The 25,636-nt window shown below is 38.4% G+C and overlaps 1 protein-coding gene across 1 annotated transcript in view; it reads right to left on the bottom strand.

Moving 5' to 3' along the window:
• Positions 1–1,223: 1,223 nt before the first annotated feature.
• The window catches only part of LOC139740588 (fibronectin-like), a 58,783-nt gene continuing 34,370 nt past the window's right edge, over positions 1,224–25,636 (bottom strand). The window contains exons 11-21 of the mRNA XM_071651175.1: positions 23,089–23,376; positions 22,457–22,768; positions 21,334–21,493; positions 17,309–17,454; positions 16,777–16,893; positions 11,634–11,849; positions 9,412–9,559; positions 7,358–7,437; positions 6,019–6,223; positions 2,782–2,862; positions 1,224–1,432 (exon numbers count right to left, since the gene is read on the bottom strand). Of these exons, the coding sequence (XP_071507276.1) occupies positions 1,426–1,432; positions 2,782–2,862; positions 6,019–6,223; positions 7,358–7,437; positions 9,412–9,559; positions 11,634–11,849; positions 16,777–16,893; positions 17,309–17,454; positions 21,334–21,493; positions 22,457–22,768; positions 23,089–23,376 (1,760 nt within the window). The 3' untranslated portion in view covers positions 1,224–1,425. The remainder of the gene's footprint in view (positions 1,433–2,781; positions 2,863–6,018; positions 6,224–7,357; positions 7,438–9,411; positions 9,560–11,633; positions 11,850–16,776; positions 16,894–17,308; positions 17,455–21,333; positions 21,494–22,456; positions 22,769–23,088; positions 23,377–25,636) is intronic.

Below are 25,636 nucleotides of genomic sequence, written 5' to 3'. Positions count from 1 at the left end.
GACGGATGGAAAGATGAATGGACAACCCAAAATCATTATGCCTCCAGTGACACTTCCTGGCGGAGGCATAAAAATAACCAATTTTGTTCAATTAATATTCATTTATCATTAAAAAACAAGACAAAACATGGAATGGTCCTAACAACTCCACCTGCTCTTTGGCAAGTCTCACCAAATCTACAGAGACTCCAACTCTCCCATTTTCGACGGGAGATCTCCCGCCGAAAACCCATTTTTTGCACAATCTCCCGTTCTCCCGTTTGAGATTTGATTTCTCCCCCCCTGGCTCTGTGTCTCCCTGTGGAAAGGATTTCTTACTTATTTCTATTGTATGTTGAAAAAATAAGCCTTAGAGAACCAGAGAACATCTAGAATCCTAGGAACTTCGCGCTTCGCACACATCAACTTGGAGTCTCCCGTTTGCTCGGGGTTTCGGGCGGGAGAATCTCCAGATCAGAAGGTGCTTGGGGTTGGAGTCTCTGAATCTAACATAAATGCATCATGTGCATTTATTACATTTCCATACATACAGTAAAGCGTGAATGAAGTTCATGTAGTTCACAGATAAGGCAGGAAAACAAAGTTAAGACACAGATGTATTTTCTTTGCCAGATTTTATTAAAATCATGATAAAGCGTGGTTTACATCAGGTTAATTTCCCTAATTTCTACAACCACTACTATGAAAAGAAGAAATACAACTGATATTTCTTTCATACAGAACCAATGTAAAGTTCCTCTCGGACATGCTCAATCTAATGTGTCTGCAGGTGTGAGTCAGCAGCTTCGACATACAAAATGCAGACATCTCTTAACATGACAGCATCTTACACGTGGACGAGTAAGGAGAGAATACAGAGCAATAAAAATATACAGTTTTATTGTAATTGAGAAGGCACAGAATGAATACAATACTTTTATTAGAAAAATTCAAGGACCTGCTGTAATAATATGAAAATGCTTAGTTTCTGAAAATGAGAAGCACTTCAAAAAGTAAGTAACAGTTGAACTACTCAACTAACATAGGAAGAACTTTTGTAGGAATTTGAGTCACAGCCAAGTTCCAGATTTGGCAGTTGGTGCAGGCACAGTGAATGATCTTCATTTCACACTTTCACAGTAATAATCTTGTAAGTTTGCAATTCATTAATATCATTTCATTCACAACACATTTCCATTGTAGAGGAATGAGCAATGTTTAAAGTTGGAAGTTCAACTCCTGGACCAAACATAGGTAATCCACATGACAGAAGGAAAGATGGGTTTAGTGTGATGTCTGCTGCTCATGTTACACAATAGTTCAGTCACTGCCCTTGGGAAGCTATCTCATTGCAAACCTGGGTATGGGCATTGTCACTCCATATTGAGCATGTTCTCTTCTTGTCTACGAAAATCCATGCTGAACATCAATTGACAATCTGGCATTTTAGAGCCTGCAACAAAGAAAGAGATAAAAAAAAATATTAGCGACAAAATATCAGAAATAAGTTGCAGTCTGCTTTCTTGCAATTCCTACAATCTCACCACTGGTATCCCTTTTAAAGCCAGCTTTGCCACACAAGGGCATATTACAAGTTAACAAGCTATTGTCTAGTACTTTAACATCTCCATAACGTCCCTATAAAGTCCTTTCAATAGCAAAAGCAATAATAAACTTCTTGACATCAGCAGTAATAGGTATCCTTGTTTGTTTGTTTTTGTAATCATTATTCTGTTCACTTGTGTGAATATCCAAGATCTCCTTGAGATGCCTGAAAAGGCTCAACATTGAATTCACCAAAGAAATTACAGGGAACCTGAACCAAAGAGCAATGTGGATTGAGTGAAAGCAGCAACATTAGTAGGACACAGTGAAAGTTTGAGGAAAATCGGACAATCGATGCAAAAAATATGAATTTTTAAAGTTTTGGTGTTGGAACCGCTGTATGAGGAAACTACTAGAGGCTGTGATGTATGTGTGGACAACAATATAGAGAAAATATAAAGGGAATTACACAAAAATTCGCTTTTCTAGCATAATGAAAGAGCACTTGACTAACCGCTTTCAAAAAGCAGGGGGAATAATTGCTACCCTTAACATATGTCAGTATCAAGTTGATGGAATGTGTAATTTTCATGAAAAATGAATTTTTGTGGAATTCCCTTTATAATGAAAAAGCAGCTCTACAGTTGTAGATCATGTCACAGACAATGTTGTGCAGTGATTTTCGTCACAATTGTGCTGTCGATGGCTACAATCGGGAATCAAGAATTAATGAAATCATTTTCACACTTGGAACACCATTGCATACAAATTTCACTGAAAAAAAGAACTCTAAAAGCAAAAAGTTGAAAAACAAAGAAATTTAAAAGATATAAACAACAGAATACATGTTAGTTTATGTGGCAAAGTTTTTTCACTTTGATTTGCTAAGAGCACTAGAAAGAATATTTACACCAAAAACATGCCTTTTTGGAGCTTAATCTAATGATTCATATAAATCACCATCAACAAAAAAAAAAAACTCTACAGTTCTGTAGATGACATCGTAGGCAATGCGTGTGCCGATTTTCATTACAATTGTGTTGTCGACGGCCAAGATTCCCCCTGGCTCTATCATCTATCTAAATAGCCCGGCCTAGTTAAGGTCAAGATTATGCAAGGGGAAAATCTTATCGCGTGTATGAAATCTCCTTATATTGGTGTTTGTTTCAACTGATATTTCTTACAGTTACTCAATGAAAGCACGAAAACCCGATGGTAAGCGGTCTGATGAAAAAAAATAACAGGACTCATACATACTCATCGCAGTTAAGAGAGTTGACGTTCCAGATTTGTGTCATCTTGCCTGTAGGTTGACCAAGCTTGTCCACACACACACACCTGCAAAGGAGAGACAAAAGAGAGAGCTGAAGTGTCAAAGTGATGGAAGTATACAGTCACCTGCCGTAAACAACCACTAAACTCAATTCCCCATAGAAAAGTCATGTTAAAGATCCTGTCTATAGCCGCCACCTGTCTACAACGGCCACTTTTTTCATCTCCCCTGGGTGGCTGCTGTAGACAGGTTGAGTGTATCATGTATGATACTGCAGTTTGTATATAAAATCACAGTACTTGAGAAAGAGAAAAAAAGCAGGACATTAAACCTAAAGCAGCAAAATCATCATGTCTAGATCTAAAGGGGAATTCCAGACCAGTCGAAAGATAGTCTGATAAGAGTGAGTAAAATTGTAATCAGCACAACAGTGAAAATTAGATCAAAATTGGACAAAGATTAAGAAAATCAAGAAACCCTGAAATTTTACGGAGGTGATGTCATCGTCTCACAACTTGCCATAAAGTTTGTACACAAAATCTTGTAATAATTTCCTGTTGTTGTTTTTTGTTTCTTCAAATACCATTATGCCCCAATCTCAAATCCTAATATAAACTTATCATTAGTTTGAAGGAATTCAGCCAAGAATAATGTTAACACTTCTATACAGTGAAACCTCGTTATAACAAGGTCCGTAGGACCGGCGATATTACCTCGTTATTGAACCGGTATCTCGTTATAGCTGTACGCATCAAAAACACAGAAAAACATAAGCATGACGTCATATATCCGTCAATCAACTTAAGAACATCCTTTGCGTTGTTATTACACAATTATGGATCGTTATTATTGAGACAATAAAGGGAAATTATTTGTGAATCGATACATAAAAAGGGCGGAAGAAAAGTAGGGGTTGAAATATGTTAATTCTTTATTTTTCTTCCAAAAATCTCTTCGCATAATAGTTGCACATTATGTTCTTGAGAAGTAGGTCTACTCGACAGGATCATATTTGTGATTCTTTCTTCACCTATCTCTTCCTCTTGTATCGAACCATTCTGAAAGAATGTTTTTTCATTTGTGAAATACAGTGTACAGTGTAAAATGACAATGAGAACAAAATCAGATTGTATAAAATGCGTTTACGTGTTTACCAAACACCAGCGCAAATAGAGTAACATACATGCGTTGTTTATCGTAACTTGTGAGGTATATGTTACGCTGTTGGTGCCCAGCGGGAATGCAATGATTTCATGAATCATTTCGGCTGTAATCCTACACAATGTATGATTGTTGTGCCCGAAGGGATCAAAAATGCGTTCTTTATTTTTCTTCCGAAAATCTCTTCGCGTTTTGGACACCCGTTCTTAAAAAATATGCGACAGGGTTGCATTTGGAAGGTTGTGATCCTATGAATTTTTACGCAAATCTGTACCTCATTCTGAAAGAAAGAAAAATCTTCATAGTGAAATGCAGTGTTAAATGATAATGAACAAACCCAGATCTATTCTAGCTGTAAAATGCGTTTGTTTCTTTTCCTGAACACCAACTCAATTAAGCAGATTAACATGCGCTATTCAACTATTTTTATGCTACTGTTATCCAGCGGGATCACTATGATTTCATTAATTATTTCGGCTTTAATCATATACACTCATATTTACTAGCCAGCAAAACAACTGGAAGTCGGAACTAAAAATGGAAAGGATATAATGATGAGTTGCACACGCATTCCAATATTATTGTCCATTTTGGCCACGAGTGTCGCTACATGAAAAGTTTTTGAATGCATTGTATTTTTTTTTTCTCTCATTGCGGCGTGGTATGACCTAATATCACGCATGCATATCTCTCGAAAAGAAAATTGAATGACTTTATTCGATAACTTAGTAGGAACATCGGAAGGTATTTCTGTGTCTTATCACGTGGTTTAGAAGAAAACATGAACTACTCTGTATAACGGGAAAGAGACATGGATAGCATGAATTCGGTTTTCAAAGTTTCATTTGTCGCGTGTTTGAAAGCGGCACGTCAAGAAACGGAACCTTGCGAAAAAGAAAATGGAATGATTATGATTATGTTCTGTGATTTCAAAGAAAAAACGGAAGGAACGGTACTCGGTTATTCGTCATGGATAATGGGCGGTAAAGAAGGATAACGGTGGGACTGAAACATGTTTGTTTCCAAATCTTCCCGCTTCAGATAGTACATGCAGAGACTGAGATGGGACGGGCACTTGTGCAGTGTGTTACTGCGTTCAGCACAGACTCTGTAAAACAGGGATAGCATGAATTCGTTTTTCAATGTTTCGTTCATCGCGTGTTTGAAAGCGGCAGGTCAAGAAAGGGAACCTCTTTGTATCCGATCAAATTGCTTATGTTTTTCTTTATCGTGATGCACCAAAAATGTTCTTGTTATAACCAGAATCTTGTTATAACCAAACTCGTTATAACCGATTCGTTCTGCAATAGGTTTACACGTAAAGGAAAATGGACCGACGCAATCACCTCGTTATAAGCGGTTCCTCGTTATAACCGAACTCATTATAGCGGGGTTTCACAGTAGTAGAAAACTAAATTTTTGTCACCTTTTTGGATATTTCTAAAGAGCAATAGGAAATTGTGAGGTGATGACATCAGCTAACTCATTTACATATATGGCAAAAATTAGTGAAACTTCACACTTTTTACAACTTCCCCAATTTTCATCCAATTTTGATCAATTTGACACTGTTATGCTTGTAAAACTGTACTCTTTCTTCTCAGACTTATATCTTACTGGTCTGGAATTCCCCTTTAACTGTACAATTGAAGAAGATGCATATCAAATACATAATACACAAATAACAACAAAAGATGAGGGCATTGAGAAGCAGAAAGTAGCAACAGGGCACTGACAGATAGTCTAAACACTGGTAAGGAGCATAGAAACACATAGGAAGACAAGGATAGCTGAAATGTGTCTCACATATGCAATAAGTAGCATGATTTTACATGTTGAACATCAAATTTAAAATCCAAATTCAAGCTTTGTTCATGGGCAGAATCTTCTGGAGTGTATATGAAACAGATATCTTCAACACTACACAATCTGGCACCATCATTGCAGAGGCTGTATAAAACAAGTCTTTCTAAACATCTTGTTTTGAAACATCTGATAATTCCATGGATAGTACAGTAGTCTTCACATAATCGAGCGGTGTCTGGTTCATGCTAACTTACATGGATCCCATGCACTGGATGTCATCATAGTAACCATCCTCCCTGCAGTTAGGGAGGGCTGATGCCATAAGAGGTATGCTGTTTTTGTGGCTCTCTTTGATAGCTTCCAGTGTGGCATCAAAGATTTGTTGGCAGGGGGCGGGGCTTACTTCCCTCATAGGCTCGTCTCCATACATGTCAGGATCATCACGTTGAACGCTTGAACCTGGAAAGTGACAGAAAGCTGGGTTTTCATCTTGCGAAATCATAACTCAAACTCATCCCACAATTATTTCTGTTATGCATTCTGTGGACGGGTAGCAACTGGTTATGCACAGTGTGGTGCTGCTGTCTGTGTGTGACACTGAAATCACTGGTGTAGTGTGCAAGGAATAATTTTCTTGGTATCGCATTGCAATTTGCTATGCACTTTTACACCACTGCTACACAAACTATCTTTTGTGTAGCAGTTTTCTTCCATAGAAATGTACAGTATACCATGTGAAATATTGTTCATCAGCTGAAATTGGAAAATCATTCCCTGGTGTGTGTACAAGCATTGGTGTTATGACCCTGCTGCAATACTGAGCTTAATGTTGCAACTAAAGTTTGTTTCATAAAGCACTGAATATTACTTTCACCCATTTTTTGACAACCCCAGGGTACAGTGCAGAAAAAAAAAAATCATCAAAATGGCAGATTTCTATTGGGTACCCAAGGGTACCCTAAAACAGATAATCTAACTTTATTGTTCTGAAACAGCACCTGGTTTCAAGCTGTCATTTGAAAGTTACTACTCTTGCACTGAACAAATGAGGCACTGCTGAATGTACCATGGTATTCAGGAAAAGGCAACAAGCGATTGTTTGGGTGGGTACAAATATACTATGACAGTAGTGCTGAGTACATTGTCAAGTTTGGTGATAATATGTAATTGGGTCCGTCAAGAAGCTGAAAATGTAAAAATTTAGGCATGACGAATGATGGACGACAACTCACAACTGACGCCAGATGATAAATAACTGCATAGCTCACTAGAGTCTTTGACCACATACACAGACATGCACACAAGCAGACCCCCCCCCCCCCCCAACAAATCAACCTTTTTTGTGTAAAATGATGAAACAAGCAAGGGTGCTACCACCAGAGGAAGTTACAAGCAGCTAAATTTTTGATGATACACTTACATACCAATTCAAATAAAATCCACTCAGAAACAAGGCCAAGTAGGCCTACTGTGTACACAACTGTGATGCAGCAGTGGCAGCATAACATTGCCAAATCCATAGTATCCTCTGCTACACATACCAGGGGTATACAATGACACATTTGATCTCCACACGTTGGTCACCAAACTTACCACATCCTGCACCATCAGTTGGCCTGACTGAAGCTGGCAACGCTCCAAGGCTCCTAGTACCTCTTGGGATGCACATGCAACTACAAGGGGTGACAGATGAAGGGTTTACATCATATTACTTTTTGACTGGATAAATTGACTACAACACAGTCTATCATCGTCTACATCACCCTCCCAGTTGATTAAAGACAAGAAATGATTTTTAAGAAAATAAATAAATATATAATTGCTGAGAAATGGTCATATGCAACAGGTTGAATTCACCAACTGCATATTTACCACAACTGACCCCACTATATGGAATAGTTACTCACAAAGACAGTCACAATATGTACATTAATGTGTCTATGGACACATATATTTGTTTATGAATCTATGAATCTATGTATATATATATATACACACACACACACACACACACACACACACATAATAGAAACTTTAATATTTATGTTTGCTTCACTTTGCTTCTAGATATAATTGTCTTATTTTCAACACACTGAGTCACTTATTGATGATCTCCTGATTTGTAATACCTCTGGAAAGCATTTAGTCTCAATCAAAAAAAAAGAAGAAGAATATATGATCACAAATTAAATCAAGACAAATTGTGTTCGTAAGTTGTGTTATCAAAGATATCATGAGGACACTACATGTCTAGGCAAAGTTAGAATCACTGATTGAAAAACAAACAAACAAACAAAGAAATTCAGCTTTTATTCTGCACTGGGCTTAAGAGACAACCTCACTAACACAACCCATCCCAGACAACCCCCCTCCCCCCCCCCCCCCCCCCCCCCCCAAAAAAAGAAAAAAAAAGAAAAAGAAAACCAGAAATGTCACTACGGCGACTGGTGTATGCCTCCGCAATAATGCATGGTTCTCCTAATAGGTCTATAGTACAATGTCTTGACAATGTGTGATGACAGTTTCACACAATTGGCAAAATATAAAAAATGACTGGTTTGCCACAAATGTGCTGAATGTTCACTTTCCTAGAACTAGGTTCAATTGGATGAATGATTAAGACGTCAGAGTGCAGGTATTTGGGGGAACTGATGATTTTTACTTGACTTTTGACCCTTTTATAAATTTATGCATTGAGTAATTTTCAAGGTATTGAGAAAAAGTATAATTTCAGTATCAAATGGTAAAATAGTATTATCTAAACCTTGCCTTTGACCTTTGACCTCACAGTTCCAAAGAGAATCACTGTTAGGTAGAACATGCATAAATATGTAAGTTTCATGATAATACCTTGAGTTACTTATGAGATAAGGAGGAAGAAGTGCAATTTAGCACTTTCACTTGACCTTTTGACCTTTGACCTTTTGGCAAGAAACTTCCCACAGAATATATACTGGGTTATACATGCATACATCAAGTTAAAAAAAAAATCCTTCGGCCATGCATAAATATAAGGAAAGTATAGTGATATTTTGAGGAGTTGACCTTGACCTTTGACCCCTGACCTTTGACCCATGACCCCAACTTCCCTAGATAATCACTGCCCATCGGTACATGCATATATACTAAGTTCCATGAAGATACCTTGAACCATTTGCGAGATATGGAGAAAAACATGAAATTTCAACCTTTTTTCACAAAATAACCTGTGACCTGTGACCTTTGACCCGTGACCCTAAAATCTAAACAAAGTATTATCCCCCCAGGTTATACCCTCATACCAAGTTTGATGTAAAACCACCACACGGTTCTTGAGATATCGACAAAAACAAAACGGGACGGACGTACGGATGGACGGACGACCCGAAAACATAATGCCTCCGGCCACTTCGTTGGCGGAGGCATAAAAAATGTGTTCAAACCAATGTTGATATGAGAGCATATTAAGATATGATATGGAAGTGCTTTTAATCATTCAATGGAAACTAGAACAGCTATCCAACTTATAACAGCTGACTTATGAATTGCCCTACAACTACATAATGATGTCTTTCCTTCCTTATAAGACTGTAAGTGAACATATTACTATCTTTAGCTTATTGAACAATATCTTCACAGATCATGAGTAAGGAGAAAAAGGTACTTACACAGGTGACCACACACATGGAAAGTCATTGAAGTATTGGTCGCAGTATGGGACAGGCATACCAAGAGGGGGTACCACCCTTTCTGTGATCTGATTAATCCTCTGACGTGTCACATCTAAATGTGACTGACATGGTTCATCAGTGGGAGCTGAGAGGAGAAAGCAAAGTTGGAGTCAACTCTGTGGATATGCAGCTTGGTGGGAATTGCTCCCTTTGTATGGAAATAATACATATGTCATGAGCATTACTTGTTCCCAACCATGCAAGATGAAATCATCCTATTAAAGTAATTATCCAGAAAAAAAACAACTTACCTCTATACAAGGAAAAACATGGTTATGTAGATACCTCACATCAATTTTGGATAAACTACTCTTACCACTTGTTTTATCATTTATGACTATGACATTACACAATTGCACATGGTTGGAAAGAGCTGTTGAGGGAAGTATCATTTGTGTTCAATTAGTTTGTTTGTTTGGTTGTTTATCACTCATTCATTTGCACAACATAACCAAAAGAGACTGTACAGCATACATTTCTTGTCAAATATCATATTGGCAAAGCCTTTCAATTGCAATCATTGGAATTATTACCTTTCTCTTGCCTTGATCATTCTCATAATGCACATAATAAATCAGCCCTTCTCATTGCATCATTAACATACATGTCACGAACGAGAGATGTCATTTCAAAACATTTCCACTTTATATAGAATATCAACAAACTGAATATGATGGTTGCCATTTAATCAAGTATATCTACAATGTAACTGACTCATTCATTTTAAATTCAATGATGTTCTAATATCCTGAGTTTTTAATTCTTGGATGGGCAAGTCTGTATCTAGCAGCCATTAGGTCACTATTTACTTGGATTTTGTTAATGAATCAGAATGACTTTTTTTTGGTACTATTTCCTACTAACAAGTTTAGAAGTATCTCTTGCAAAACATGAACTTTGGGAGTGGGCTTCATGTTATGTTACATCCCCATGATGGTATGTTGTTCAATGAATTGCAACTAAGTTTGCAAATACCTCTAAAGAACTATATTGCATTATTCTTCTTACACTGTATAGTTTTGTACCATTCATGACCAAGAAAAGGTGTAAAACATGTGACCTTGCATCACAGTACAAACAACAATATGCAAGACAGTGTTCATTTGTGAGGATACAATTTTATAAGAGGGTATTCTCTGCTACAATCTATCTGCATTGGATGTTCAAAATTACCAGTACCAGCATAAATGCTACATAATCAAACATTGCTGGAATGCTACAATTGTACTTATGTAAATGGGGACTTCAAAATGACTGTTCAAATTTATTGAGTTTTCCTTTATTGTTTGTAAATAAACTTAAATTCCATGGTTATCACCCTGAAGTGATATTCAAATTAACTTCATACATGGTGCACTCATTAAAACATTCTATTCATTATTACTTCAAAATTTACTGCTCTTTTTAAAACTTGTCCAAAAGGTTTACAAGCATACTCTTAAAACCAAATTCAGGTGAAAAAAAAAAACAAATCCTTAAAGGCCAACTGGAAAATCAGCTGAGCAACTGTATGTGGCTTTTGAGATGCCAAGTTATATGTGTTATCAGTTTTAGCCATGGGTCTCTGACTCTGGGTCCTTGTTGAGACCACCTATGCCATGACAACAGCTCAGTATATCCTGGTCTTTAAAATGGCTCCTATCTGATAATGTATTATACATAAGATGACGAAAACATGTATTGCTAACCCATCAGCCAAACCCAAACTTCTTGACCCATTAGGGACTAGCTTGCAGAAGCAAGCCATATTCTAGGAGTATCTACATGTATGTTAATATTGATTTGGTTGTACTACACCTCATTCTGAAGACCTTTGACCTTTCAAGACTGGTGCAGTTTCAGTAATTCAATTCAAATACAATTCAGGTTCAGATACTTGCTCTACTATTCCTGACAAGTTTGATTGAAATCTGATTGTGCTTTTGTAAGAAGGAGAAAATGTTGAGTTAAATCATTAGGACCTTCTCCAACTTGTTACCACATATGGTGCCCAATCAGGCTACCACTGCCATTCTTAAGAACAATGTTTATCCTTTACATCAGTAAGTCAATGACAGCAACAATCAATCAGTGAAAGGTCACTTTTCTTTTAAACTTTAAAGCAACTAGTACAAGTCTGTGATCATTTCTTTTCCTCTCTTCAAATGACAAAAACCCACCTGGTCTCTCTGCAATGGGCGTACTAAATTGAGTGACAGGTGTGAAAGGTCCCTTTTCTCCATCCCGGTAAACTGGCTGCACCTTGAAGCTTACTGTGGCACTTGTTGGCAGGTTAGGGATTACCACTCCTAAGTCACGAGCAGGACCAGACACTGAGGCCCATGTAGTATTGTCAAGAGACGGATCTGCTGCTGTGGTGTACTCCACATTGTAAGCTGACAGGAAAAAAGAAAAAAAAAAAAGAAAGAAAGAAAGAAAGAGGGTATTGGTTTGTTTGTTTGTAAAGTATACAATAATAGATAGATATTTTGATAGACAGATAGATAAATGGTATTTTATTGAGAATTGAGATATTCATGTCTCGCAGTCATAGGACTGAATTGCACATAAAATTACATCATAAAAGAAATACATCGTAAAAGAGACAACAAGGATTACAAAACATGTTTTGTAATCTTGTTTACGTAATGCTGAGGAAACTTGCGTATAAACTGTATACTTTCTGCATCCTGTGCCCTATGCATTAAGACTTTGCCTGGTCCTACATCCTCCCGCCGTGTAGATAGTAAGCAAATAATCAACGTTGGTGAAGGTGATGGGTCAAACTATCACTTCCAAGGCGATCTGGATGTAGCTATCTTTCCGAAGCGCAGCTGAGGAAAGATAGCGTACACATTCAGATCGCCTCGGAAGTGATAGTTTGTCTCATTGCCTGAAACCATAAGCTGATTATTTGCTTTATATTCCACATCTAGGGTCCTAGTAATTCCCATTTTATTCCACATCTGAAACCGTTTTAGCTGTCTTTAGGTATCCTTAGGGCTTAGGCTACGTGTGCGCGTAGATGACAAAACAATGTGAATTTGCTGCGCGCACTGCGCGGCACTTAAAGAAGAAATCCAGGACTACATAAAGTCATGCTCAAATGAAAGAAAAAAAAAATGAAACGCTCAGATATGCTCTTAATTTCACAAATATTTGAGGAAAATATTTTTAATCATTTTGTTTAATATTTTCATTTTGTGAGACGCATTAAAAGTGAGCAAGACTGTTCTCTACCACAATGCAATTCCCGATGACGTACGACCCGCACTTCCGTTTTCTAAGATCGCTGCCCACAGAACTCTTCAGTTCTGTGTCGCTGCCTGCCCTTGCCACAGAAATTGTGTGTGTGTGCCACTTGTATAAAGTACTATGTGTGAGTGTGTGTGTATGTATGTGTGTTATCGCAGCGTTCAGCGTTCAGCTCACAGCGTGCGTCGCGTTCCACTACACCGTGAACCATATACATATACGTACAGCATACAGTTCATACATCTCTTGTTCTTTCATTTATAATTTTCTCTCCGCTCTTAAAGCGCCCATTTTGTTAATCTCCGTTTATTGCCGTACGTTCATTCTATGTGGTTTTACTACAAGTGTCATGTCGGGTCCACCTGGATATGCTTTCCAACCAGAGTGGAATCAAGAAGAACTGACCGAGAGGGCTGCCGCTGCCGGCAGTGCTGATGCACATATCCCATCACGCGCGCACGAATGTCATCCTGGAACCAGTGCGACTCAAAATGGTCTTCGCATACGACTCTATTTAGATTAAATTTGTATGTCTTCACATCAAATTTATCCGTTCCAATGTTGTTAAGCCATTTTGTACACCGTTCCCTTTCTATTTCTGGGTTGGGTATCTGAAAGCTCTTTTTCTTGCCTTTCCCAGGCTTATTCGTACACCTGTATGCCTGACACATCGGCATCTTCGCTCAATGTTATGATGCACGCACGATATCGAACAGCATGCATATCATGCATGCAGCTCAGTGTATACAACGCAGTTGCGCAAGGTACACTACATGTATTGAGCTCCTCCTAAGCTCCTCCGCAAATAAACTTCGCTCGAGCAATGTGAGGGTGAAATGCCATCGGGTCATGTGATTGATTTCGATTCCGTACAGCAATTTGAACTGTTCGGATGAAAACATTCTCAAATGTAAAAATCTTGTTTGCTGCAACGGTTATGAAGTGAGGTATATCATTAAGCTCATCGGAATCCTGGATTTCTTAACTATATTATGAATAATCTTTGTATAGGTCGTGGATTTCTTCTTGAAGTGAAAGTGCGTTGCACTGTGTACTATCAAGTGACCTAGTTAAATGATAGTCCACAGTGCAACGCACTTTTATATTTCCCCCCGTACTCATCTCGCGTTAAGACTGTATGGACTGCCAGAGATCAGCAAAACAGGCAGCTGTCTTTAAAGATGACAAAACAATGAATTTGCTGCGCGCACCACGCGACGCTGAAGGGAAAGTGCGTTGCACTGTGTACTATCAAGTGACCTAGTTCTTCTCAGGTGATGTGATGGGCAAAACTACGCTTTATCACGTGATCAGCTCTTGACCAATCCTATAGCATGATTCTTAGTATGTGGAATATAATAAAGTGTACGCCCACTGTAAGTGTTTTGGTATAGGCATGACTGTGCACTTAACTGAAATTTTTGCACGATCATGTGATAAATTCTAACCCATCACAATGCATATTATATTTTGGATCAAAAATTTGTCTTCCATTGATTGGTTAAAAGAGCTTCACGTGATTACAGGTATTTTGAACTATTTTAGAGTGTTGGTGTGTTTGACACTCCATGAAGTACTATTTGCAAAATGACGTCACTTTTATGACGACATTTTGCAAATAGTATACTATTTGCAAAATGATGTCACAATCACCCTTCTTTACAATCAAGTGTACCCGTCCGCGTCCGGTCCCGAATTCTAGTGTTGAGGTTTGCAGCGGCCATACGAGCGCTTAGATACATGCGACGGGCAACTCTGGCGGTGCCACGGCTACTACGTTTTTCAATTTCCGATCTCTCGCACTGTTGCGTATTGCAGGCGCTGTGCTGCCGCCGCAGTGCGGCTAAGCCTATAGACGGTCTATAATGATTTTCACTTTTTATTCAAATTTTTGATCCAAAATATAAAACAAATATACCTGGCCTAGTTTCGAGTTTCTTGTTAAAACTATGGGCCTCGGTGACTCCAAACTAGTACTATTCACTTCGGGGCTGCGCCCCTCAGTGAATAGTACTAGTTTGGAGTCACCTCTGCCCATAGTTTTAACAAGAAACTCTCAAGGCCAAGTATATTTGTATACTATACTTGACATATTTACTATTGTCTTATATGTCATACATAATACGGGAAAGGTGATATTAGGGACTCTGTTACTCTCTTGTAGCATAAATTCATGCTAATTTGTCTATTAGAGAATACAAAACATGTATTGATATCAGCATTTCAGAAAACTCAGCAAAAAGGCAATAAAAAATGCATAAACTGAACATGGGATTGTCATACAAAAAGCATATGAAAAGATGTTCAATAAAATGCATAATCAGTTAAGCACACAAAAAAGATCAAAGCTGCAAACTGATAAGAATGAACTGTGACTGGTGATATGCTATGAAGTGTACTACATGAAAGGCATGGAACGAAATCCATTATTGTGACTTTGCAGCAGCTGAAATGTACAACGAGGCAAGTGCCATAATGTGTCTCGCCCATTCGTGTACAAGAAATTGTATGCGAATGGGATATAACAGATAAAGAAAAAGAGATATAACAGATAAAAGGAGATATAAAAGGGTAAAAATTTATGGCAAAAAAGAAACGTGCCATAAAAACTTAACATTGAGCCCTTAAAGTTCATTGACCCCTGCCTGTGACCTTTGACCTTGTGGTGACCATCCACTCCCCAAGGGACATCTACCATCCAAGTTTGGTCACAAACGGACCTATGGATCAAAAGTTATGACCCACAATAGAAACGCGCCATAAAAACTTAACATTGGGCTCTAAAAGTTCGTTGACCCATGCTTGTGACCATTGACCTTGTGGTGACCATCCACTCCCCAAGGGACATCTACCATCCAAGTTTAGTCACAAATGGAGTTATGAACCAAAGTAATGACCAATAATAGAAACGCACCATAAAAACTTAACATTGGGCTGTAAAAGTTCGATGACCGCTGCTTGTAACCTTTGACCTTGTGGTGATTATCCGCTCCCCAAGGGACATCTACCATCCAAGTTTGGTCACAAACGGACCTATGGATCAAAAGTTATGACCCATAATAGAAATGCACCATAAAACTTAACATTGGGCTCTAAAAGTTCGTTGACCGCTGCTTGTAACCTTTGACCTTGTGGTGATTATCCGCTCCCCAAGGGACATCTACCATCCAAGTTTGGTCACAAATGGAGTTATGGATCAAAAGTTATGACCCATAATAGAAACGCGCCTTAAAAACTTAACATTGGGCCCTAAAGTTCATTGACCCCAGCCTGTGAGCTTGACCTTGAGGTGACCTTCATATATGGTATAATGTGAAATAATGTATGACCCCTCTTCCCTCAAAGTTTGATTGCAATTGAAGCCCAGAGCTATTGAAGTTTATGTAGCGTTACGGACAGACGACGGGCGGACGGACGATGGACGGACGGACAGACGCCGCAGGCGATCCCTTAGTCTCCCCACCTCCAGTGGGCTCGACAAAAATGCTGTGAGCAGTCACACTTCATGTCATCATATAAAAAAGACATGCATATTAACAATACCCTATGGACCAGCTGTGGTGAAGCTTGAAGAAAATTAACTTCATATTGTTATTCACGTCAATTCAACTGAATTCTTCAATTTTCTTCCACAAATCATAATAAAGAAAATTACAAATAACCTTGAGTATACATTGGTAGACTGCAAGATGAAAATTAGTGGTAATGAATGATTTCTCACAAATGTCTCAATTTTCCCAAATTCTTAGGGAATTATTCTGCCATCACTTTCAGTATTTTTTTTTTTTTTTTTTGGGGGGGGGCTAACTTTTATTTTTACTCTATTGAAATATAAGCATGTACTTTGTTCTCTTAAAAAAAAAAATTAATATACATAGGCCTACACATACAAGGAAATACACAATAAGGAATGTAGTAGTTTACTCGGCAGGAGCCACAAGCCACTTTTCACACTTTAAGTGACACCATACAAAAGTGCAATGCAGTTTTCACTGGTATCAGTAATTTCTCAACTTAAAAAGAAATTCATCCAATGAGCTTGTCACTCTGGATATGATCTAAACCAACCTCTGATCCTGTCTGCATCATCCCTTGGTGGAAGCCAATTGAGAGTGGAGTGAACATTCTCCGGTATCTCAAGCAGAACTTGGGTGACCATTGGGAACTGAGGTGACCGTGAATCAACTTTGAATTAAAAAATACATAATATGGGAGAGGAATTATCAAGAGGAAATCAAAATGAACAAATGAACGAACGCAACCATTCAGCTAAACACATAATAGTATCATATTGAATTCTTCTGAACATCTTGAAAAAGAATATAAAACATTGCTCACACATGGAACAAAATGGATGCCTCAATTGCTACTATTTCTATCAAAATTGTATTTTGTGTGCTCTTTACATTTAAATGGGATGAATATATGTATATGTATAAAGAGCTACTGGATTTTCAAAATTTGCATGCACATTTGACAAAATTACAACACTGGGCTATTTCTTTCATCAATTCAAACATTGTTTTACAGTTCAAATATATTAATGAAACCACACAATTTTAAGTTCTATGGTTCTGTGTAAACAAGAAGAGTGCTTTACCATTACTGAATGTCCTGACAGCAAATGGATCACTGTAATCACTCATTCGTCCATTAAAAACCATGGCAACTTGGATATTGTACATTGTATCTGGTTGCAAGCCTTCAACAACTGCTGTCATCTCCCTTGAATTGGCATACACATCCCTGACAAAATAAGAAACACATTTTAGAGTCATTACGAAAATGTGCATTTGTGCAGGACTTTTAAAGACAGGGTAATGTGGGGATACCATGCAATGGGAAGGCTGGTCCGACTCACATATATTCAGAAATCTCTGCAACGAATTGTGTACAGCTTTATCACTAATCTCAAGTAAGTACACATGCAACTGATGGAATCTTGACTAAAATTGAACATTACCTATGAGTGCACTTTGATGCACGTATTTCCTGACAAGCAATTTTATTCTGGCAAGCCTGTAATAGTTGTGGTTTTTGAATGCACTCCAGTGGGCAGTGAGTGAAGATAAATTTAATTGGGCTGCACCTTACTCTTCCCACACTATCGGGTCTGTAATTACATTTTCCTTGCCATACAGCCCTACAGTTTACGATAATAATGATGTATGCCTCTGCCTTCTCATGTTATCACTATTTTCTTCCAGGCTCTTTAACTTACATTTCGATGAAAGCTTACTGATCTGACAGATGACCTGAAATTCTGCCCAATTATCACTACCGTGTTCATGCAAACATTCTTTTTTTCTTTTCCCCTCCCCATCAAAATTACTTCACCACTGAACATTCCCAACTGACATAATAGCTAAGAGTGATGAAAGTACAGTGACTGAGGCTTTGATTATGACCTTTCTTAATTACACACCTATCATTTCATACAACTAATTTTTAATTTCTTTCTACTCTTCCTACCAAATTATGTCTCTACTGGACATTTCAAGATGAAGATACTGAAAAATGTAAACTTTAGCAAAAATTCAGTGACCTTTAATTCAGTGACCTTTGACCTGGTGGGATTATGCCCCAAATCAAATGGTGCACCAATACCTCATGTAGCATACCCAGCCAGTAGGTAGCAAGAAAATTCATTAACTGGTTTTTCTTACAACAGTGGTAATGATCTGTGGAAAAGATGGACAAAAGACCCTGGAAAAGAGAAGACCTCCAGTGCCTTCCAAGCAAATACCTTAACAACAATTTAGTTTTCGCTTAAGTGACATTCGGGCTTGGCATTTGACTGTTCAGGCCTGTCATTTCAGGCTGTGTTAATAATTGCCTAACCTTCTTCTCTTTTAAAATAAGTATTACCACTGAGCATTTCCAACTAAGGTTATGGCAGGAAAACTGCGCTTTTAAGCAAAGTACAGTGACTGCTGACCTTGACCATAATTACCTCTGCCAGAAAGTGAAACCTATGGCCCTCAGAGGTTACATTTTTGGTTCCATATGATTTTGTCTGGCTGTCTGTTTGTGTACAAGCTAAAAACTTGAGAACAGATAGAATTTTGGAGATATGAGGTCAAGAATCAAAGGTCACAAGGGTCATTTAACCCTATTCTAACGGGGGGGGGGGGGGGGGGGGGTCAAATTGACCCCCGCCTCGACATTTCGCGCCACGATTCCGCAACGCGCAAAGATTTTGTCGCGGCGTTTCATGACTTTTTTCATTGAAGTCTCCCGCATATTTTGAGACCAAATTTGCGACGTCCAGGTACACCGTTCTGAAGTTACGCAATGTTTTGCATATGCATGTCAACCCCAAAACAGCTCAAATTCATGATTTTGTGTGCAAATCCAATGCAAATTGTGTTTTTTTGTCTAATTGATAAAAATTAGATTATTTCAACTTTTAACCATTAAAATTAATCAATTCTGATGTAGATCAGCTTAGAAAAGTGCCTGCAACAAATTTTGGCAAAAAAACAATAGAAAACAAAAGGTCGAAAAAACAACAAAATACATAAGAAATTAACAAAATACAAAACAAAAGAAACTGATTTTGATTGCACTATTTTTTTATAAGAAAATTGTTCGATATGTCTTGAACTCTGACACAAAAATTTAGCAATCCTTCAATCTTTTTAATGGAGTTATAGGTGAAAATATGATTTCATGCGTAAATTTGCATAATTAATTTATATTAAAAAATATAAAATCAAATTTTTTCTATTGTATGACCATATAATCTTGTAGTTGACATCCGGCTCTATGTACAGGCAAAATTTTGCTTGGCGGCCGAGATCTGAAGGGGGGGGGGGGGGGGGGGGCAAAAACTTGGTCTCAAATAGCCCAGTTAGAATAGGGTTAAAGGACATTAAATAAGCTTAGTCTCAAAATAACTCAAGAACGGATGATTGGATTTTCACCAAACTCGAGGGGTGTGTTTACTAAGTGAGAAAACAATTAAGTTTAGGGTCCTGGGGTCAAAGGTCATAGGGGTGATAAAAGGAAAAAAAGAAGCTAATCTCCCAATAATTTAAAAATAGATGCTCAGATTTTCACTGAATATGTTGTGTGGATGTCCCTCTACCTCTACGCTTGTGTTGAAGACACTGCCTATGAGATAGTGATAATATATGTGACCCGCTACAACAAAATGATCCTAAAGTTGGGCGAGGTCGATTATTTGAAAATTGCATGATATAATCCCCTAATCTTTCTGCCTTGAATTGATATACAACACATTTTATACAAAATAATCGGCTGCGGAGATATCGAAGTTTAAAAGAGAGCATGTCGAGACGTCTGAAAATCACTGTTTCGAGAAAAGCGCCCTAAAAGTCTTCCTTTCGACGCAATCGCGATCAAGGGACACGCAAGTCAGTTTTCACCTCTGGACAATAGAAGGTAAGCCCTAGCAACCCCCGAAGAGTTCATTCAAGCACATCAGCGTCGGCGGTCTCCTCACCAACCAATCAGTGACCAGGATGTGAGAAGTGGCTGAGCATAACGCACCCCGCCAGCCCGCACCAGTCGACTGGGCAGTGTGCGAGCTTCACGCTTCGGTTAGCAGCAAGCAGCAAACTGACCAATGAGATCACTCTGGTCGTTGTTAGGGGCGGAGCCTATCTGTGGCGCTCAATCCAAATTTTCGAACCAGTTTCTGCTTCGTTGAAACGCCAAAAAACATGGCTCAGAAAAACACTATTTTTAAATCTTTCCTTTGATCATTTTGCTTCAAAATTTTGACAGATAATAGAAGACATGTTAGACTCCAATAATATATCAAAATCAGAAAATCGTAAGTTTTGACCAATTTTAATGCTCTGACTTCAAACTCGATTTTCACGGCTTCGACTGTGCGCGTATTTAGGACCTTTTTGTTGTAGCGGGTCACATATATTAATCATGGCTGCTTGGCAGAAGTCGTTCGGGTGATCACGCAACTCTCAAGAAGTCTTGTGCCGTGGACATTGTTTTCTTTGTTTGTTTTTTTTCTTTTTTACTTTTCGGCGTTTACATTTCTCCAATTCACAAATTGTCATTCCTTTAATTACATATACCAAGTAAGAAATAATCTCACATCCGCATCTGGGAATCTACACCCTACAAGCAGTGCTTCTATGTAGATTCCTCATATTTCACATGTTTTATTGTCTTATAAGCTGTACTTGACGATTCATCCATGCTTTTGTATTGTGATGTTTATGTTTTATGTATTTGTTGAAATGTGGAATATGGAACAATAAAAAACAAACAAAAACAAACAAACAAAAGTCTGCTCTCTCAGAGTGCTCAATCCTCTTGTTATCAATTCATTTCTACCCTGTCCACTAACTTTCATCACTCAACATTAATAGCTACATACATTAAATAAAATCATGATGAGCAGTTAGCAGCTCTGCATAAGTTACTACAGATTATCAACAGATTTATATGTTGACCTACTCTGAATGCAGCTTTAGTCAACAAATTCTGCATGAACAGTGATGAAAACAAACTCTTAATGCATATGTATCACATTATACAGCAGATTATTTGTGTCATATCCTTTTCCTTTTTACTTGCATGAATTTAGCTCCATTCTTTAACATATGGCTGAAAACAAATTGATAGCCTTCTCACCCAGCTGCTGGTGAACTGGCTCTGACAGTGTAGTAGATGTCTGGGCGTCGCCCACCAGAGGATTGCGGAGGTCCGGTGCGCACTGGGAAGTCCCAAGAGACGGACATGGTTGTTGGAGAAGTTGGGTCTGCCATAATGTTGATAGGTGGGATTGGCCCATCTGTACCAGCAAATGTTAAACAGGATTTCTGTTAAATTACTTGTTCAAGTTGAGGCAATATTCACCTGAAAAAATTTCAGAGGGTGGTGTGTGTGTATCCTCTCCCCCATTCCCACACCCGCCCATTACCACACACACGCACTAATTCAAATGGAATGTCACATATCGATCATTATATACTGCATAAATGATTCCTGTTCGTATACACATGAAACTCAGCAAGCCTACATCTTCTGAGAGTATCTATTAGAATATTCATGTTATCCCTGAAAAGGATCATTTAATTCTTACCCTGAAAGCAAGTAGTGTGCTGAATTTGCCTACCACAGGAAAAAAAAAAAAAAATTGCTAGAAATTTCACTTCTGATGCTGATCTGATGTCATATTTGAGCCCTAATCTTCACAATACATGTAAGAACAAATAACACTCTCAGAACATGTCAAACTGTGAACTACATTCCATGAATAACAGACTATAGAACAATTTATCGAGCTTGACTTTTACAGATTTCGCTAGAAAATGCATCGGTGAATCTGTCAATAATTGGCGATTAGTCAGCCATGTTTTTGCAAATTAGATTGTCAAGATCAATGAATTTCACTTGGGAAATGAATTTTTGGGACTCAGCATACCCAAAATGTTTTGACTCCCAACTTTTCCTAAATAATGCCGCTAGAACCTCTTGGTTGGTACGAAGCCTTTTTCATGAATCCTTCCAGATTAACATAATGACCAACCACGAAGCAACCAACTGCCTGCCCAACAGATCACCTGCTCAACCACACTCCAATTACTACAAATACATATCCCCTTCATACTTTATTTGGCAGGGGAAAAACTTCTCTGTCTGATCACGCCTTGGGATGAATCAAAATCTACACTGACTGTTTGAAAGAGAGTTACATGTCAATGCTTTGAATTGGTCTGGTGTCCAACTGCTACAGTAACCATAACATTCTCACCAATTGTTGTCATAACTTCTTGCACCACTGGTGTGCTGAGGGTACCATCATGGTTGGCTGCCACCGACACTCGGTAATTGGTGGCTGGCAGCAGATTGTAGAAGGTATGTTCCCTGGTGGAGTGGTGGAGAGTTATGCTCTCTCGTGGTCCAAGAGTTTCTCCGTTGTCATCCACGGCCTCCGCCACCACTACAAAGCTGTGAGGATGCTGGCCTCGTGCCATGACTGGGGGCTGCCATGAGACATCAATCTGAGTTCCCGTAGCAACAATTTCCACATTCTGAGGCTCCAGGCTGCCCTGTGGGAGTGGCTCTGCAAAAAATCATGCCGTTGCTTCAAATTTCTGTACAATCATTGCAATGCAAGATTTAGGTCTCTTTGTCCAATCACACTAGCATGAGATTGTATACAATACACTACTGGTCATCTTTCTTCTGAAGAAATTTTTGCTATTTCACATCATCATACTAATCTTAAATTTTCAATCATAAATCATGTTAGGCATATCATGGCATACACTTGAAAACCCTTCAGTGCAGAGGAAGAACAGTAATTTACAGGGTTTCAAATACCATGATTAGGAAGTGACAACTGGCCATGAAAGTGACAAGACGTGGTATGAATTGTCGTACCTGTCGAGACAGTGCTTTGTTGTGGGTCACTGTAACCATCCTCATTGAAGGCCTCAATGGTCACTTCATACTCCTTGCCTGGATCCAGGTCAGTGAAGGCATAATTTTGCTGGTATCTGTCCACTTCGACTGAGTTCACTACATCCCCAGTCTCTGGGTCAGTCAGGGTCAGACGATAGCCAGTGACAGGACCTTGGGCTTGAGCCCAGCGAATGTTGACCCGGCTTGGAGTTGAAGTCAGGTCTATTCTTTCTGGGGTTGGTGGTGTCCTCCTGGGTGGGGCGGGCTCTGGTGGGAGAGGAGCATGTTATGTCAGGAAAATTCTGTCTGCTGTTCTATGCTAATAATGGACAGAGCATTATCTATTATCAGACCAGGGTCCTGTTTCATATAAAAAAGTCAATCATATCTGTAAGCAAGGGCTGTTGAGCACCAAACACGCAATCTTTTATAACTCCAGGTTGTCTGTGTTTTGACGTTGCAATCATTGTTTTTAACATTACTTTGGACATGTATGATTTCATGCATTTTTGTACACATCATGATGTACAGCGTGTCCCAGAAAAAACGAAATTGGGTTTCCATGCAACTTTTTACTATCGAAATCATATATTTTCTTTATGAGATATAAATCAATGGAAAGATAAACTTTTCTTCTTTCATTTGATGTACAACTTAATGTTCATCATTCATGCATGACTGAGTTAGAACAATGAACAGCGGTGCTACCAAATTTTCATTTGCATGCGCAAATTGTGACTTTAAATGAGTTTTTCAGACTTTTAATGTTACGTTTTTGAAAAACAAAGTTCATTAGCCAAATATTCATATTTTCTTCTTTCATATGAGACCTAACGCTTCAAATATGAATAATGCATGCTTGAGAAAAATTTGCATGAAAACATGCTTCATTTCTACCGATTCTACGGATAGTCGAAAAACAAGCATTCAGCTCTCCCAAACTTAGCATTAGACAATGGGCTCATCTGCACCATTGAATTCACACAAAACAACCGCAGTGCTACAGTGAATGTTATTCGGGGGGGGGGGGGGGGGGGGGGGGAGGTATTTACAGAGAATGCTGTATGAGACGGAAAGCCCTTTGTTGTCATTTATTTAGAATAAGCTATGAGACATAACCAAAATTATTGAAGACTAATATTGTGAGTATGCTCAGGCTGCACGCAGTCCAATGGCTAAGGGAAATCAACATTACAACAATGATACACATTTTGATCGATTTTGTACCTCAAACTTATTTCACTGTTTTCATTCCTCTCTACATTTCCCTCACGCGTGGTTAGTCCTTCATCACTGATAGGGTTTTGAAGTTTTTGAAGGGGGAGGTGAAGTAGAAAGAGAGGGTACATCACTTTATTCATCACTGAACTTGCGCTTCTAACATTTCAAAGGTGGAAGTGCAGGGCAGAAAGTCATCTTTTTTTTGGGGGGGGGGGGGGGGCTCGGAAGGTTTTTTTTTGGTCCGTTTCTCCCACCCCACTTTCCCAAACATTCCGCTGATGAACACCCTTTGCTCTGTAGTTAGCTGCATGGTCAGGCAAGCTCATGATCATGTGCTAATTTAAGACCCTATTCACAACCGAACGGTCAGTAACAATCTCTTTTACCCCCTACCTTTATGTTTGTGTAAATTCATTGAAGCATGAAGAACATTGTTATCGGCCAAGTTGGGCATGTCAGAAAGCTAACTGGCTCCTTATTTACTATCTATCCATCTGGGTAAAATAGAAGCATATTTTCAAATTCAGCTTTCTCCAGCAGGCGTTAATCATTTTTGACGCATGGGATATCATATGAAAGGAAAAAGAATGGATATTAACCCTATTCTAACCTTGACATTTCGCGCCACGATTCCGCAACGCGCAAAGATTTTGCTGCAGCGTTTCATGAATTTTTTCATTGAAGTCTCCTGCATATTTTGAGACCAAATTTGCGACGTACGGTTACACCGTTCTGAAGTTACGCAATGTTTCGCATATGCATGTCAACCAAAAAACAGCTCAAATTCATGATTTTGTGTGCAAATCCACGATGCAAATTGTGCCTTTTTGTCTAATTGATATAAATTAGATTATTTCAACTTTTAACCATTGAAATTAATCAATTCTAATGTAGATCAGCTTGGAAAAGTGCCTGCAACAAATTTTGGCAAAAAAAACAATAGAAACCAAAAGGTCGAAAAAACAATGAAATACATAAGAAATTAACAAAACAAAAGAAACTGATTTTGATTGCGCTATCTTTTTATAAGAAAATTGTTCGACTTAAGGAACTCTGACACAAAAATTTAGCAATCCTTCAATATTTTTAATGGAGTTGTAGGTGAAAATATGATTTCATGCATAAATTTGCATAATTAATTTATTAAAAATATAAAATCAAATTTTTTCTATTGTATGACCATATAATCTTGAATTTGACATCCGGCTCTATGTACAGGCAAAATTTTGCGGCAATCGCGCAATCGGCGGCCGAGATCTGAAGGGGGGGGGGGGGGGTCAAATTGACCCCCCCCCAGTAAAAACTT

The sequence above is a fragment of the Diadema antillarum genome, unplaced genomic scaffold (assembly GCF_040938485.1).
Source record: "Diadema antillarum isolate AM-2024a unplaced genomic scaffold, OU_Dant_1.0 seq00000862_RagTag, whole genome shotgun sequence".
In the NCBI taxonomy this organism is placed as follows: domain Eukaryota; kingdom Metazoa; phylum Echinodermata; class Echinoidea; order Diadematoida; family Diadematidae; genus Diadema; species Diadema antillarum.
This window is presented reverse-complemented; position numbering and strand designations above follow the sequence as displayed.